We start from the raw sequence: 13,878 nt of genomic DNA on the forward strand, positions 1-13,878 counted from the left end.
GAATAAGGAGGGTTTGGAGGGATATGGGCTGGGTGCTGGCGAATGGGATTAGGTTAATTTAGTAACTTAGGTTAACTTGGTCAACATGGACAAGTTGGACTGAAGAGTCTGTTTCCATGTTATACCCCTCTGTGACTCTAAATAAGACTGTGACTCACTAATGCTCGCTGACTTGTTTACTTGGAAATATATGGTGAATGGCAAAAGAACCAATAGCAACATGTGGAAGTGCATTTTTATCAACACAGCAAGGGGTCAGAAACTAGATTTATTGAAAAATAAATGAGCAGGGCCACAGGTAAAGAGCAAAACCAATCGATTTGATCTTGCCAGGTCCTATCCAGGGGACTGATTGGCCTCCTCTGTACGACCCCAATAAGCCCAATAGTCCCCTTCTGCACTGTGTAATTCTTTGACTTGTCATGAGTATTTCCTATTTATTGAAATTTGTTACTCAGAATTATAGATTCTGACTGTGGAATCAAATTGTGGTTACTGTACAGAATGTGCCCATTCAGCGACTGTGCCTGGACTGACTCTCAAATTAATCTGATTTCTCCTGCTCATTCCCTGTATCCCTCTTCCAGGCTATATCCAATTACCCTATATCAGTTGCAATGGCTTCCACAATTGTTTCTGGCAGTGAGTTATAAAACTTTGTGAGTAACATGTATTTTTTCCGTCATCTCACCACTGATTCATTTGCCAATTATTGTATATCTGTTCAGATTCTGATATTATTTTGTTCCGATCTCAGGTATTTTGCTTTTATCCTAAACTAGTGTCCTTTTGTTGGCATCCCTGTTATGACTGTCAACATTTTCTCCTGATTTACGGAATCATATCACTTCACATTTTTGAAAACCTTAGTAATCCATACCTGTGCTTTGTGGGAAGTTGGGAACATCAGAGTATTTAAAGATATCCTGGTTTGTGAGTGAATCAGCGAGCCCACCGAGTCCAGAGCCACAGATTATCGCTACCTTTGGTCGATGGCTGGTCTTTGATAGCAGCCAATCTGCTGTCTCCTTGTAGGTCTCATAACTGGAATAACACTCATGATTATTAATAACCAGCAACAGCAAACATGGTGAAGTAAACAGGGATCTCCAGAAATGTGTAGGACAATTAGATTTCAATCCAATTCTATCACTAGGTTAATAGAGAAATCAATGCAAATGCAAGTTATTAATATCTGCTGTTTTAATTAAACAAACCAGACAATGTGTAAACTATGGGCTTCAGCACAAAATTCAGAGTGCAGCAGACCTTTCACTTTCTTTACCACAATTTAAGGAGACCTGCACTTTGCAACATATTGTAATTGTTTGTATATTCTTTCACTGTATTAGTTTCATTTTATTTTAGTAATTATTCATAACTTTGTTATTAGTTAGAATTGCATTTTAAAAATTTATGTCACGCAAGAATTTAGTGCTTACTGCCAGGATGAATTTTAAACATATCAACTGTCTGTACCCATCCATGGGTTTGTGTGTTTGTGCGAATGTGTCTGTGAGAATGGATGTTTGCGTGTGAATGTCTGTGTGTTTGAATATGTGTATTTGTGGGTATGAATGTATGTTAGTGTGCGGGTGAATATGTGTGTGCTTGTGTGTGTGTGGGTGTGTGTTTGTATGTGTGTTCGTGTGAATGGGCGTGTGTTTGTATGTGTGTGTGTGTTTGTGAGCAAGTGTGTCTGTGTTTGTGTGCATGAATATGCGTGTGTGTGTCATACATCCAAACCTGTGTCACACTGAAACTAAATGCTGTGTGCTAATGATGGGTACCATCATCGGAATAACTTTATATTCGTCAGTGTGAACATAAAGCATCTCTAGAAACTTAAAACTGCACCACGAACCACATTGAAAATAATGAACATTCTTCACGAAGACATGTTTGTATTGAGTCTAAAGCCCTCCATCCAGCAGAGATCGAAAAGTATTGTATTCATTTGTTAAAACTTCATTTCTGCCTTTGTTTGACCTTTGTCACAATGGTGTTAAAATATGGACTATAAATTTTTAACTTTCATCATATGATTTTAGTACTTGAAACCTCTCAAGAATTAAAATGGGTTTTACAAAGGAAGAAACATAGATGCCAAATGTACACCTGACCATAGGTGGAGAAACTTCAGGAAACTGATGTGGAATAAACAAAATCATCTGAACTGAAGATATAATACTCTCCCTCTCTCTCTCACACACACACACACACACTCTCCCTCTCTCTCTCTCTCTCTCACACACACAAACACACACACACTCTCACTCTCTCACACACACACACTCTCACTCTCTCACACACACACACTTTCCCTCTCTCTCACACACACACACTCTCTATCACACACTCACACTCTCCCTCTCTCTCTCACACACACTCTCCCACTCTCACTCACACACACACTCTCCCTCTTCTCTCACACACACTCTCCCTCTTTCTCTCACACACACTCTCCCTCTCACTCTCTCACACACTCTCCCACTCACTCTCACACACACTCTCCCACTCTCACACACACTCTCCCACTCTCACACACACTCTCCCACTCTCACACACACTCTCACACTCTTTCTCTCACACACACTCTCCCTCTCTCTCACACACACACTCTCCCTCTCACTCTCACACACACTCTCCCTCTCTCACACACACTCTCCCTCTTTCTCTCACACACCCTCTCCCTCTTCTCTCACACACACACACACTCTCCCTCTCTCTCACATACACACACACACACACCTCCCTCTCTCTCTCACACACTTCCCTCTCACACACACACTCTCTCTCTCTCACACACACTCTCCTACTCTGTCACACACACTCTCTCTCTCTCACACACACACTCTCACTCTCTCTCTCACACACACACACACTCTCCCTCTCTCACACACACACACACTCTCCCACTCTCACACACACTCCCTCCCACTCTCACACACACTCCCTCCCACTCTCACACACACTCCCTCCCACTCTCACACACACTCCCCACTCTCACACACACTCTCCCACTCTTCTCACACACAAACACTCTACCTCTCTCTCACACACACTCTCCCTCTCTCTCTCACACACACTCCCTCTCACTCTCACACACACTCTCCCACTCTTCTCACACACAAACACTCTACCTCCTCTCACACACACCTCCCTCTCTCACACACACACTCTCCCTCTTCTCTCACACACCTCTCCCTCTTCTCTCACACATCTCTCCCCCACTCTCTCACACATCTCTCCCTCTCTCTCCACACACACACACTCTCCCTCTCTCTCACATACACACACACACACTCTCCCTCTCTCTCTCACACACTTCCCTCTCACACACACACTCTCCCTCTCCTCACACACACACACACTCCCCCCCTCTCACACACACACACTCTCCCCCTCTCACACACACACACTCCCCCCCCCACACACACACACTCCCCCCTCTCTCACACACACAATCCCCCCCTCTCACACACACACACTCTCTCCCCCTCTCTCTCACACTCTCCCTCTCTCTCTATACACACACTCTCCCTCTCTCTCTCTCACACTCTCCCTCCTCTCTGTCACACACTCACCCCCTCTCACTCTGTCACACACTCTCCCTCTCTCTCTCATACACACTCTCCCTCTCTCTCACACACACACTCTCCCTCTCTCTCACACACACACACTCTCCCTCTCTCACATACACACTCTCCCGCCTCTCACACACACACTCTCCCTCTCTCTCACACACACACACTCTCCCTCTTCTCTCACACACACACTCCCTCTCTCTCACACACACACTCTCCCTCTCTCTCACACACACACACTCTCTCTATCTCTCTCTCTCACACACTCTCCCTCACCCTCTCACACACACACTCTCCCACACACACTCTCCCACACACACTCTCCCTCTCCCTCTCACACACACACACTCTCCCTCTCCCTCTCTCACACACACTCCCCTCTCTCACACACACTCTCCCTCTCTCACACACACTCTCCCTCTCCCTCTCACACACACACTCCCTATTCCTCTCACACATACACACTCTCCCTCTCCCTCTCACACACACACTCTCCCTCTCACACACACACTCCCTATCCCTCTCACACACACACACACACTCCCTCCCTCTCCCTCTCACACACACACTCTCCCTCTCTCACACACACACACTCTCCCTCTCCCTCTCTCACACACACTCTCCCTCTCACACACACACTCTCCCTCTCACACACACACTCTCCCTCTCTCCTCACACACACACTCTCCCTCTCCCTCACACACACACCACTCTCCCTCTCTCTCTCATACATACACTCTCCCTCTCCCTCTCACACACACACTCTCCCTCTCCCCTCACACACACACCTCCCTCTCCCTCTCACACACACACTCCCTCTCCCTCTCCCTCTCTCACACTCCCTCTCCCTCTCACACACACACTCCCTCTCCCTCCACACACACACTCCCTATCCCTCTCACACACACACACACCTCCCTCTCCCTCTCACACACACACACTCTCCCCTCCCCTCACACACACACTCCCTCTCCCTCTCACACACACACACACTCTCCCTCCCACACACACACACTCTCCCCTCCCCACACACACTCCCCTCTCCCTCTCCCACACACACTCTCCCTCTCCCTCTCTCACACACACACTCTCCCTCTCCCACACACACACACTCCCCTCTCCCACACACACACTCTCCCTCTCCCTCTCACACACACACTCTCCCTCTCCCTCTCACACACACACTCTCCCTCTCCCTCTCACACACACTCTCCCTCTCTCTCTCACACACACACTCTCTCTATCTCTCTCTCTCTCTCACACTTTCCCTCTCACACACACACTCTCCCTCTCTCTCACACACACACACTCTCTCTATCTCTCTCTCTCTCACACACTCTCCCTCTCACACACACAGTCTCCCTCTCCCTCTCACACACACACTCCCTATCCCTCTCACACACACACACTCTCCCTCTCCCTCTCCCTCTCACACACACACTCTCCCTCTCCCTCTCATACACACACTCTCCCTCTCTGTCTCTCACACACACACTCTCCCTCTCTGTCTCTCACACACACTCTCCCTCTCCCTCTCACACACACACTCTCCCTCTCACACACACACTCTCCCTCTCACACACACACTCTCCCTCTCCCTCTCACACACACACTCCCTATCCCTCTCACACACACACACTCTCCCTCACCCTCTCACACACACACTCTCCCTCTCACACACACACTCCCTATTCCTCTCACACACACACACTCCCTCTCCCTCTCTCACACACACTCTCCCTCTCTCACACACACTCTCCCTCCTCACACACACTCTCCCCTCTCTCTCTCTCTCTCACACACACTCTCCTTCTCTCTCTCTCACACACACTCTCCTTCTCTCTCTCACACACACACTCTCCCTCTCACACACACACTCTCCCTCTCCCCTCTCTCACACACACACTCCCTCTGCCTCTCTCACACACACTCTCCTTCTCTCTCTCACACACACACACTCTCCCCTCTCACACTCCCTCTCCCTCTCACACACACAGTATCCCTCTCCCTCTCTCTCACACACACACTCTCCCTCCCCTCTCTCACTCACACACACACTCTCCCTCTTCCTCTCTCACTCACACACACACTCTCCCTCTCCCTCTCTCACACACACTCTTCCTCTCTCACATACACACTCCCTCTCCCCCCTCACACACACTCTCCCTCTCTCACACACACTCCCCTCTCTCACACACACTCTCCCTCCCTCACACACACTCCCCCTCTCTCTCACACACACACTCCTTCTCTCTCTCTCTCTCACACACTCTCCTTCTCTCTCTCTCTCATACACACACTCTCCCTCTCCCTCTCTCACACACACTCTCCCTCTCTCACACACACACCCCCTCCCCTCTCACACACACTCTCCCTCCCACTCTCCCTCTCTCACACACACTCTCCCTCTCCCTCTCTCACACACACTCTCCCTCTCCCACTCTCCCTCTCCCTCTCTCACACACACCCTCCCTCTCCATCTCTCACACACACTCTCCCTCCTCACACACACACTCCCTCTCTCACACACACTCTCCCTCTCCCTCTCTCACACACACTCTCCCTCTCCCACTCCCCTCTCCCTCTCTCACACACACACTCCCTCTCTCACACACACTCTCCCTTCCCTCTCTCACACACACTCTCCCTCTCCCACTCTCCCTCTCCCCTCTCTCACACACACTCTCCCTCTCCCTCTCTCACACACACCCTCCCTCTCCCTCTCTCACACACACTCTCCCTCTCCCCTCTCCCTCCCTCCTCACACACACTCCCCTCTCCCTCTCTCACACACATTCTCCCTCTCCCTCTCTCACACACACTCTCCCTCTCCCACTCTCCCTCTCCCTCTCTCACACACACTCTCCCTCTCCCACTCTCCTCTCCCTCTCTCACACACACTCTCCCCTCCCCTCACACACTCCCACTCCCTCACACCCCCTCTCCCTCTCCACACACACTCTCCCTCTCCCTCTCACACACACTCTCCCTCTCCCTCTCTCTCTCACACTCTCCCTCTCCCTCTCCCTCTCTCACACACACTCTCCCTCTCCCTCACTCTCTCACACCCTCCTTCTCCCTCCTCACACACACACTCCCCTCTCCCTGTCACACTCTCCCTCTCTCTCTCACACTCTCCCTCTTCCTCTATCACACACACTCCCTCTCCCTCTCCCACACACTCTCCCTCTCCCTCTCCCACACACTCTCCCTCTCCCTCTCCCACACACTCTCCCTCTCCCACACACACTCCCCTCTCCCTCTCCCACACACACTCTCCCTCTCCCTCTCCCACACACACTCTCCCTCTCCCTCTCCCACACACTCTCCTTCTCTTTCTCCCACACACACTCTCCCTCTCCCTCTCTCACACACACTCTCCCTCTCCCTCTCTCACACACACTCTCCCTCTCCTTCTCCCTCTCTCACACACACTCTCCCTCTCCTTCTCGCTCTCTCACACACACACTCCCTCTCCCTCTCACACACACACTCCCTCTCTCACACACACGCTCCCTCTCCCTCTCACACACACACTCCCCTCCTCACACACACACCCCTCCCTCTCTCACACACACACTCCCTCTCCCTCTCACACACACACTCCCTCCCCTCTCACTCACACACACACTCCCCCTCTCACACACACACTCCCTCTCCCCTCACTCACACACACACCTCCCTCCACACACACACCCACTCTCCCTCTCTCTCTCACACACACTCTCCCCTCCCCTCTCACACACACACACCCTCTCCCTCTCACACACACACTCTCCCACCACTCTCTCACACACACACTCTCCTTCTCTCTCACTCACACACGCTCTCCTTCTCTCTCTCTCACACACACTCTCCCCTCTCACACACACACACTCCCTCTCCCTCTCCAACACACACTCTCCCTCTCTCACACACACACTCCCTCTCCCACACACACTCCCTCTCCCTCTCACACACACAGTATCCCTCTCCCTCTCTCACTCACACACACACTCTCCCTCTTCCTCTCTCACTCACACACACACTCTCCCTCTCCCTGTCTCACACACACACTCCCTCTCCCTCTCACACACACACACTCCCTCTCCCCCTCTCACACACACTCCCCTCTCCACACACACTCTCCCCCCTCTCCTCACACACACTCTCCTTCTCTCTCTCTCTCTCACACACTCTCCTTCTCTCTCTCTCTCATACACACACTCTCCCTCACCCTCACTCACACACACACTCCCCTCACCCACTCTCCCACTCTCACACACACACTCCCCTCTCCCTCTCTCACACACACTCCCCTCTCCCACTCTCCCTCTCCCTCTCACACACACACTCCCTCTCCATCTCTCACACACACTCTCCCTCTCTCACACACACACTCCCTCTCTCACACACACACTCCCCTCTCACACACACCACCCTCTCCCTCTCTCACACACACTCTCCCTCTCCCTCTCTCACACACACTCTCCCTCTCCCACTCTCCCTCTCCCTCTCTCACACACACTCTCCCTCTCCCTCTCTCACACACACTCTCCCTCTCCCCTCTCTCCCTCTCCCACTCTCACACACACTCTCCCTCTCTCACACACACACTCCCCTCTCTCTCTCACACACACTCTCCTTCTCTCTCTCTCTCTCACACACTCTCCCTCTCCCTCTCTCACACACACTCTCCCTCTCTCACACACACACTCCCTCTCCCTCTCTCACACACACACTCCCCTCTCCCACTCTCCCTCTCTCACACACACTCTCCCTCTCCCTCTCTCACACACACTCTCCCTCTCCCACTCTCCCTCTCCCTCTCACACACACACCTCCCTCTCCATCTCTCACACACACTCTCCCTCTCTCACACACACACTCCCCTCTCACACACACTCTCCCTCTCCCTCTCCACACACACTCTCCCTCTCCCTCTCTCACACACACCTCCCTCTCCCACTCTCCCTCTCCCTCTCTCACACACACACTCCCCTCTCACACACACTCTCCCTCTCCCTCTCTCACACACACTCTCCCTCTCCCACACTCCCTCTCCCTCTCTCACACACACTCTCCCTCTCCCACTCTCACACACACTCTCCCTCTCCCACTCTCCCTCTCCCTCTCTCACACACACTCTCCCTCTCCCTCACTCACACACACTCTCCCTCTCCCTCACTCCCTCTCCCTCTCTCACACACACTCTCCCTCTCCCTCTCTCACACACACTCTCCCTCTCCCTCTCTCACACACTCCCTCTCCCTGTCTCACACACTCCTTCTCTCTCTCACACACACACTCCCTCTCCCTCTCTCAAACACACTCTCCCTCTCCCTCTCTCACACACACTCTCCCTCTCCCACTCTCCCTCTCCCTCTCTCACACACATTCTCCCTCTCCCTCTCTCTCACACACTCTCCCTCTCCCACTCTCCCTCTCCCTCTCTCACACACACTCTCCCTCTCCCACTCTCCCTCTCCCTCTCTCACACACACTCTCCCTCTCCCTCTCTCACACACACTCTCCCTCTCCCTCTCACACTCTCCCTCTTCCTCTCACACTCTCCCTCTCCCTCTCTCACACACACTCTCCATCTCCCTCTCACACACACTCTTCCTCTCTCACACACACTCTCCCTCTCCCTCTCTCTCTCACACTCTCCCTCTCCCTCTCCCTCTCTCACACACACTCTCCCTCTCCCTCTCTCCCTCACACCCTCCTTCTCCCTCTCTCACACACACTCTCCCTCTCCCTCTCACACTCTCCCTCTCTCTCTCACACTCTCCCTCTTCCTCTATCACACACACTCCCTCTCCCTCTCCCACACACTCTCCCTCTCCCTCTCCCACACACTCTCCCTCTCCCTCTCCCACACACTCTCCCTCTCCCTCTCCCACACACACTCTCCCTCTCCCTCTCCCACACACACTCTCCCTCTCCCTCTCCCACACACTCTCCTTCTCTTTCTCCCACACACACTCTCCCTCTCCCTCTCTCACACACACTCTCCCTCTCCCTCTCTCACACACACTCTCCCTCTCCCTCTCTCACACACTCCCTCTCCCTGTCTCACACACTCCTTCTCTCTCTCACACACACACTCCCTCTCCCTCTCTCAAACACACTCTCCCTCTCCCTCTCTCACACACACTCTCCCTCTCCCACTCTCCCTCTCCCTCTCTCACACACATTCTCCCTCTCCCTCTCTCTCACACACTCTCCCTCTCCCACTCTCCCTCTCCCTCTCTCACACACACTCTCCCTCTCCCACTCTCCCTCTCCCTCTCTCACACACACTCTCCCTCTCCCTCTCTCACACACACTCTCCCTCTCCCTCTCACACTCTCCCTCTTCCTCTCACACTCTCCCTCTCCCTCCTCACACACACACTCTCCATCTCCCTCTCACACACACTCTTCCTCTCTCACACACACTCTCCCTCTCCCTCTCTCTCTCACACTCTCCCTCTCCCTCTCCCTCTCTCACACACACTCTCCCTCTCCCTCTCTCCCTCACACCCTCCTTCTCCCTCTCTCACACACACTCTCCCTCTCCCTCTCACACTCTCCCTCTCTCTCTCACACTCTCCCTCTTCCTCTATCACACACACTCCCTCTCCCTCTCCCACACACTCTCCCTCTCCCTCTCCCACACACTCTCCCTCTCCCTCTCCCACACACTCTCCCTCTCCCTCTCCCACACACACTCTCCCTCTCCCTCTCCCACACACACTCTCCCTCTCCCTCTCCCACACACTCTCCTTCTCTTTCTCCCACACACACTCTCCCTCTCCCTCTCTCACACACACTCTCCCTCTCCCTCTCTCACACACACTCTCCCTCTCCTTCTCGCTGTCTCACACACACTCTCCCTCTCTCACACACACACTCCCTCTCTCACACACACACTCCCTCTCCCTCTCACACACACACTCCCCCTCCCTCTCACACACACACTCCCTCTCTCACACACACACTCCCTCTCCCTCTCTCACACACACACTCCCTCTCCCTCTCCCTCTCTCACACACACTCTCCCTCTCACACACACACACACTCTCCCTCTCACACACACACCCACTCTCCCTCTCTCTCTCACACACACTCTTCCTCTCCCTCTCTCACACACACTCTCCTTCTCTCTCTCACACACACGCTCTCCTTCTCTCTCTCACACACACACAGTATCCCTCTCCCTCTCCCTCTCACACACACACTCCCTCTCCCTCTCACTCACACACACACTCTCCCTCTCACACACACTCTCCCTCTCCCTCTCTCACACACTCCCTCTCTCTCCCTCTCTCACACACACTCTCCTTCTCTCTCTCACACACACTCTCCTTCTCTCTCTCACACACACTCTCCTTCTCTCTCTCTCACACACACTCTCCCTCTCCCTCTCTCACACACACACTCCCTCTCCCTCTCCCTGTCTCACACACACACTCTCCCTCTCTCACACACACTCTCCCTCTCCCTCTCTCACACACACTGTCCCTCTCACACACACACACTCCCTCTCCCCTCTCACACACACACACTCCCTCTCCCTCTCACACACACACACACCCCCTCTCCCTCTCACACACACACTATCCCTCTCCCTCTCTCTCTCTCACACATACTCTCCCTCTCCCTCTCTCACTCACACACACACTCTCCCTCTCCCTCTCTCACACACACTCTCCCTCTCTCACACACACTCTCCCTCTCTCCTCTCTCTCACACACACTCTCCCTCTCTCTCTCTCTCACACACACTCTCCCTCTCCCACACACACTCTCCCTCTCTCTCTCTCACACACTCTCCTTCTCTCACTCTCTCTCACACACTCTCCTTCTCTCTCTCTCACACACACACACTTCCCTCTCCCTCTCCCTCTCTCACACACACTCTCCCTCTCCCTCTCCTCACACACACTCTCCCTCTCCCTCTCTCACACACACTCTCCCTCTCCCACTCTCACACACACTCTCCCTCTCCCACTCTCCCTCTTCCACACACACTCTCCCTCTCCCTCTCTCACACACACTCTCCCTCTCCCTCTCTCACACACACTCTCCCTCTCCCTCTCTCACACACACACTCTCCCTCTCCATCTCTCACACACACTCTCCCTCTCTCACACACACACTCCCTCTCTCTCTCTCACACACACACTCCCTCTCCCTCTCTCACACACACTCTCCCTCTCCCACTCTCCCTCTCCCTCTCTCACACACACTCTCCCTCTCCCTCTCTCACACACACTCTCCCTCTCCCACTCTCCCTCTCCCTCTCTCACACACACTCTCCCTCTCCCACTCTCCCTCTCCCTCTCTCACACACACTCTCCCTCTCCCTCTCTCACACACACTCTCCCTCTCCCACTCTCCCTCTCCCTCTCTCACACACACTCTCCCTCTCCCACTCTCCCTCTCCCTCTCTCACACACACTCTCCCTCTCCCTCTCTCTCTCACACTCTCCCTCTCCCTCTCTCACACACACTCTCCCTCTCCCTCTCTCTCTCACACTCACTCTCCCTCTCCCTCTCACGCTCTCCCTCTCTCTCTCACACTCTCCCTCTTCCTCTATCACACACACTCCCTCTCCCTCTCTCACACACTCTCCCTCTCCCTCTCCCACACACTCTCCCTCTCCTTCTCCCACACACACTCTCCCTCTCCCTCTCTCACACACACACTCTCCCTCTCCCTCTCTCACACACACTCTCCCTCTCCTTCTCCCTGTCTCACACACACTCTCCCTCTCTCACACACACACTCCCTCTCCCTCTCTCTCACACACACTCCCTCTCCCTCACACACACTCTCCCTCTCCCACACACACACTCCCTCTCCCTCTCACTCACACACACACTCTCCCTCTCACACACTCTCCCTCTCACACACTCTCCCTCTCACACACACTCTCCCTCTCACACACACTCTCCCTCTCACACACACACTCTCCCTCTCCCTCTCACAAACACACACTCTCCCTCTCCCTGTCACACACACCCACTCTCCCTCTCTCTCTCACACACACCCACTCTCCCTCTCTCTCTCACACTCACTCTCTCCCTCTCCCACTCTCACACACACACTCCCTCTCCCTCTCCGTCTCCCTCTCTCTCACACACACTCCCTCTCCCTCTCCCTCTCTCACACACACTCTCCCTCTCCCTCTCTCACACACACTCTCCCTCTCCCTCTCCCTCTCTCACACACACTCTCCCTCTCCCTCTCCCTCTCTCACACACACACTCCCTCTCCCTCTCCGTCTCCCTCTCTCACACACACACTCCCTCTCCCTCTCCCTCTCTCACACACACTCTCCCTCTCCCTCTCCCTCTCTCACACGCACACTCCCTCTCCCTCTCCGTCTCCCTCTCTCACACACACTCTCCCTCTCCCTCTCTCACACACACTCTCCCTCTCCCTCTCTCACACACACACTCCCTCTCCCTCTCTCACACACACACTCCCTCTCCCTTTCCGTCTCCTCTCTCACACACACACTCCCTATTCCTCTCACACACACACACTCCCTCTCCCTCTCTCACACACACTCTCCCTCTCTCACACACACTCTCCCTCTCTCACACACACTCTCCCTCTCTCTCTCTCTCTCACACACACTCTCCTTCTCTCTCTCTCACACACACTCTCCTTCTCTCTCTCACACACACACTCTCCCTCTCCTCTCACACACACACTCTCCCTCTCCCTCTCTCACACACACTCTCCCTCTCCCTCTCCCTCTCTCACACACACTCTCCCTCTCCCTCTCCCTCTCTCACACACACTCTCCCTCTCCCTCTCCCTCTCTCACACACACACTCCCTCTCCCTCTCTCACACACACTCTCCTTCTCTCTCTCTCACACACACTCTCCCTCTCCCTCTCTAACACACACTCTCCCTCTCTCACACACACACTCCCTCTCCCTCTCCGTCTCCCTCTCTCACACACACACTCCCTCTCCTCTCTCACACACACACTCCCTCTCCCTTTCCGTCTCCCTCTCTCACACACACACTCCCTATTCCTCTCACACACACACACTCCCTCTCCCTCTCTCACACACACTCTCCCTCTCTCACACACACTCTCCCTCTCTCACACACACTCTCCCTCTCTCTCTCTCTCTCACACACACTCTCCTTCTCTCTCTCTCACACACACTCTCCTTCTCTCTCTCACACACACACTCTCCCTCTCCCTCTCACACACACACTCTCCCTCTCCCTCTCTCACACACACACTCCCTCTGCCTCTCTCACACACACTCTCCTTCTCTCTCTCTCACACACACACTC

The 13,878-nt window shown here is 53.7% G+C and overlaps 1 protein-coding gene across 2 annotated transcripts in view; it reads right to left on the bottom strand.

Moving 5' to 3' along the window:
* The window catches only part of pnp4a (purine nucleoside phosphorylase 4a), a 162,113-nt gene that overhangs the window by 14,337 nt on the left and 133,898 nt on the right, over positions 1–13,878 (bottom strand). For both annotated transcript variants that reach the window (XM_072556245.1, XM_072556244.1), the window contains one exon: positions 881–1,044. In XM_072556245.1, coding sequence (XP_072412346.1) covers positions 881–1,044 — 164 coding nt within the window. The remainder of the gene's footprint in view (positions 1–880; positions 1,045–13,878) is intronic.

This window comes from Chiloscyllium punctatum, chromosome 37, assembly GCF_047496795.1.
Source record: "Chiloscyllium punctatum isolate Juve2018m chromosome 37, sChiPun1.3, whole genome shotgun sequence".
In the NCBI taxonomy this organism is placed as follows: Eukaryota; Metazoa; Chordata; class Chondrichthyes; order Orectolobiformes; family Hemiscylliidae; genus Chiloscyllium; species Chiloscyllium punctatum.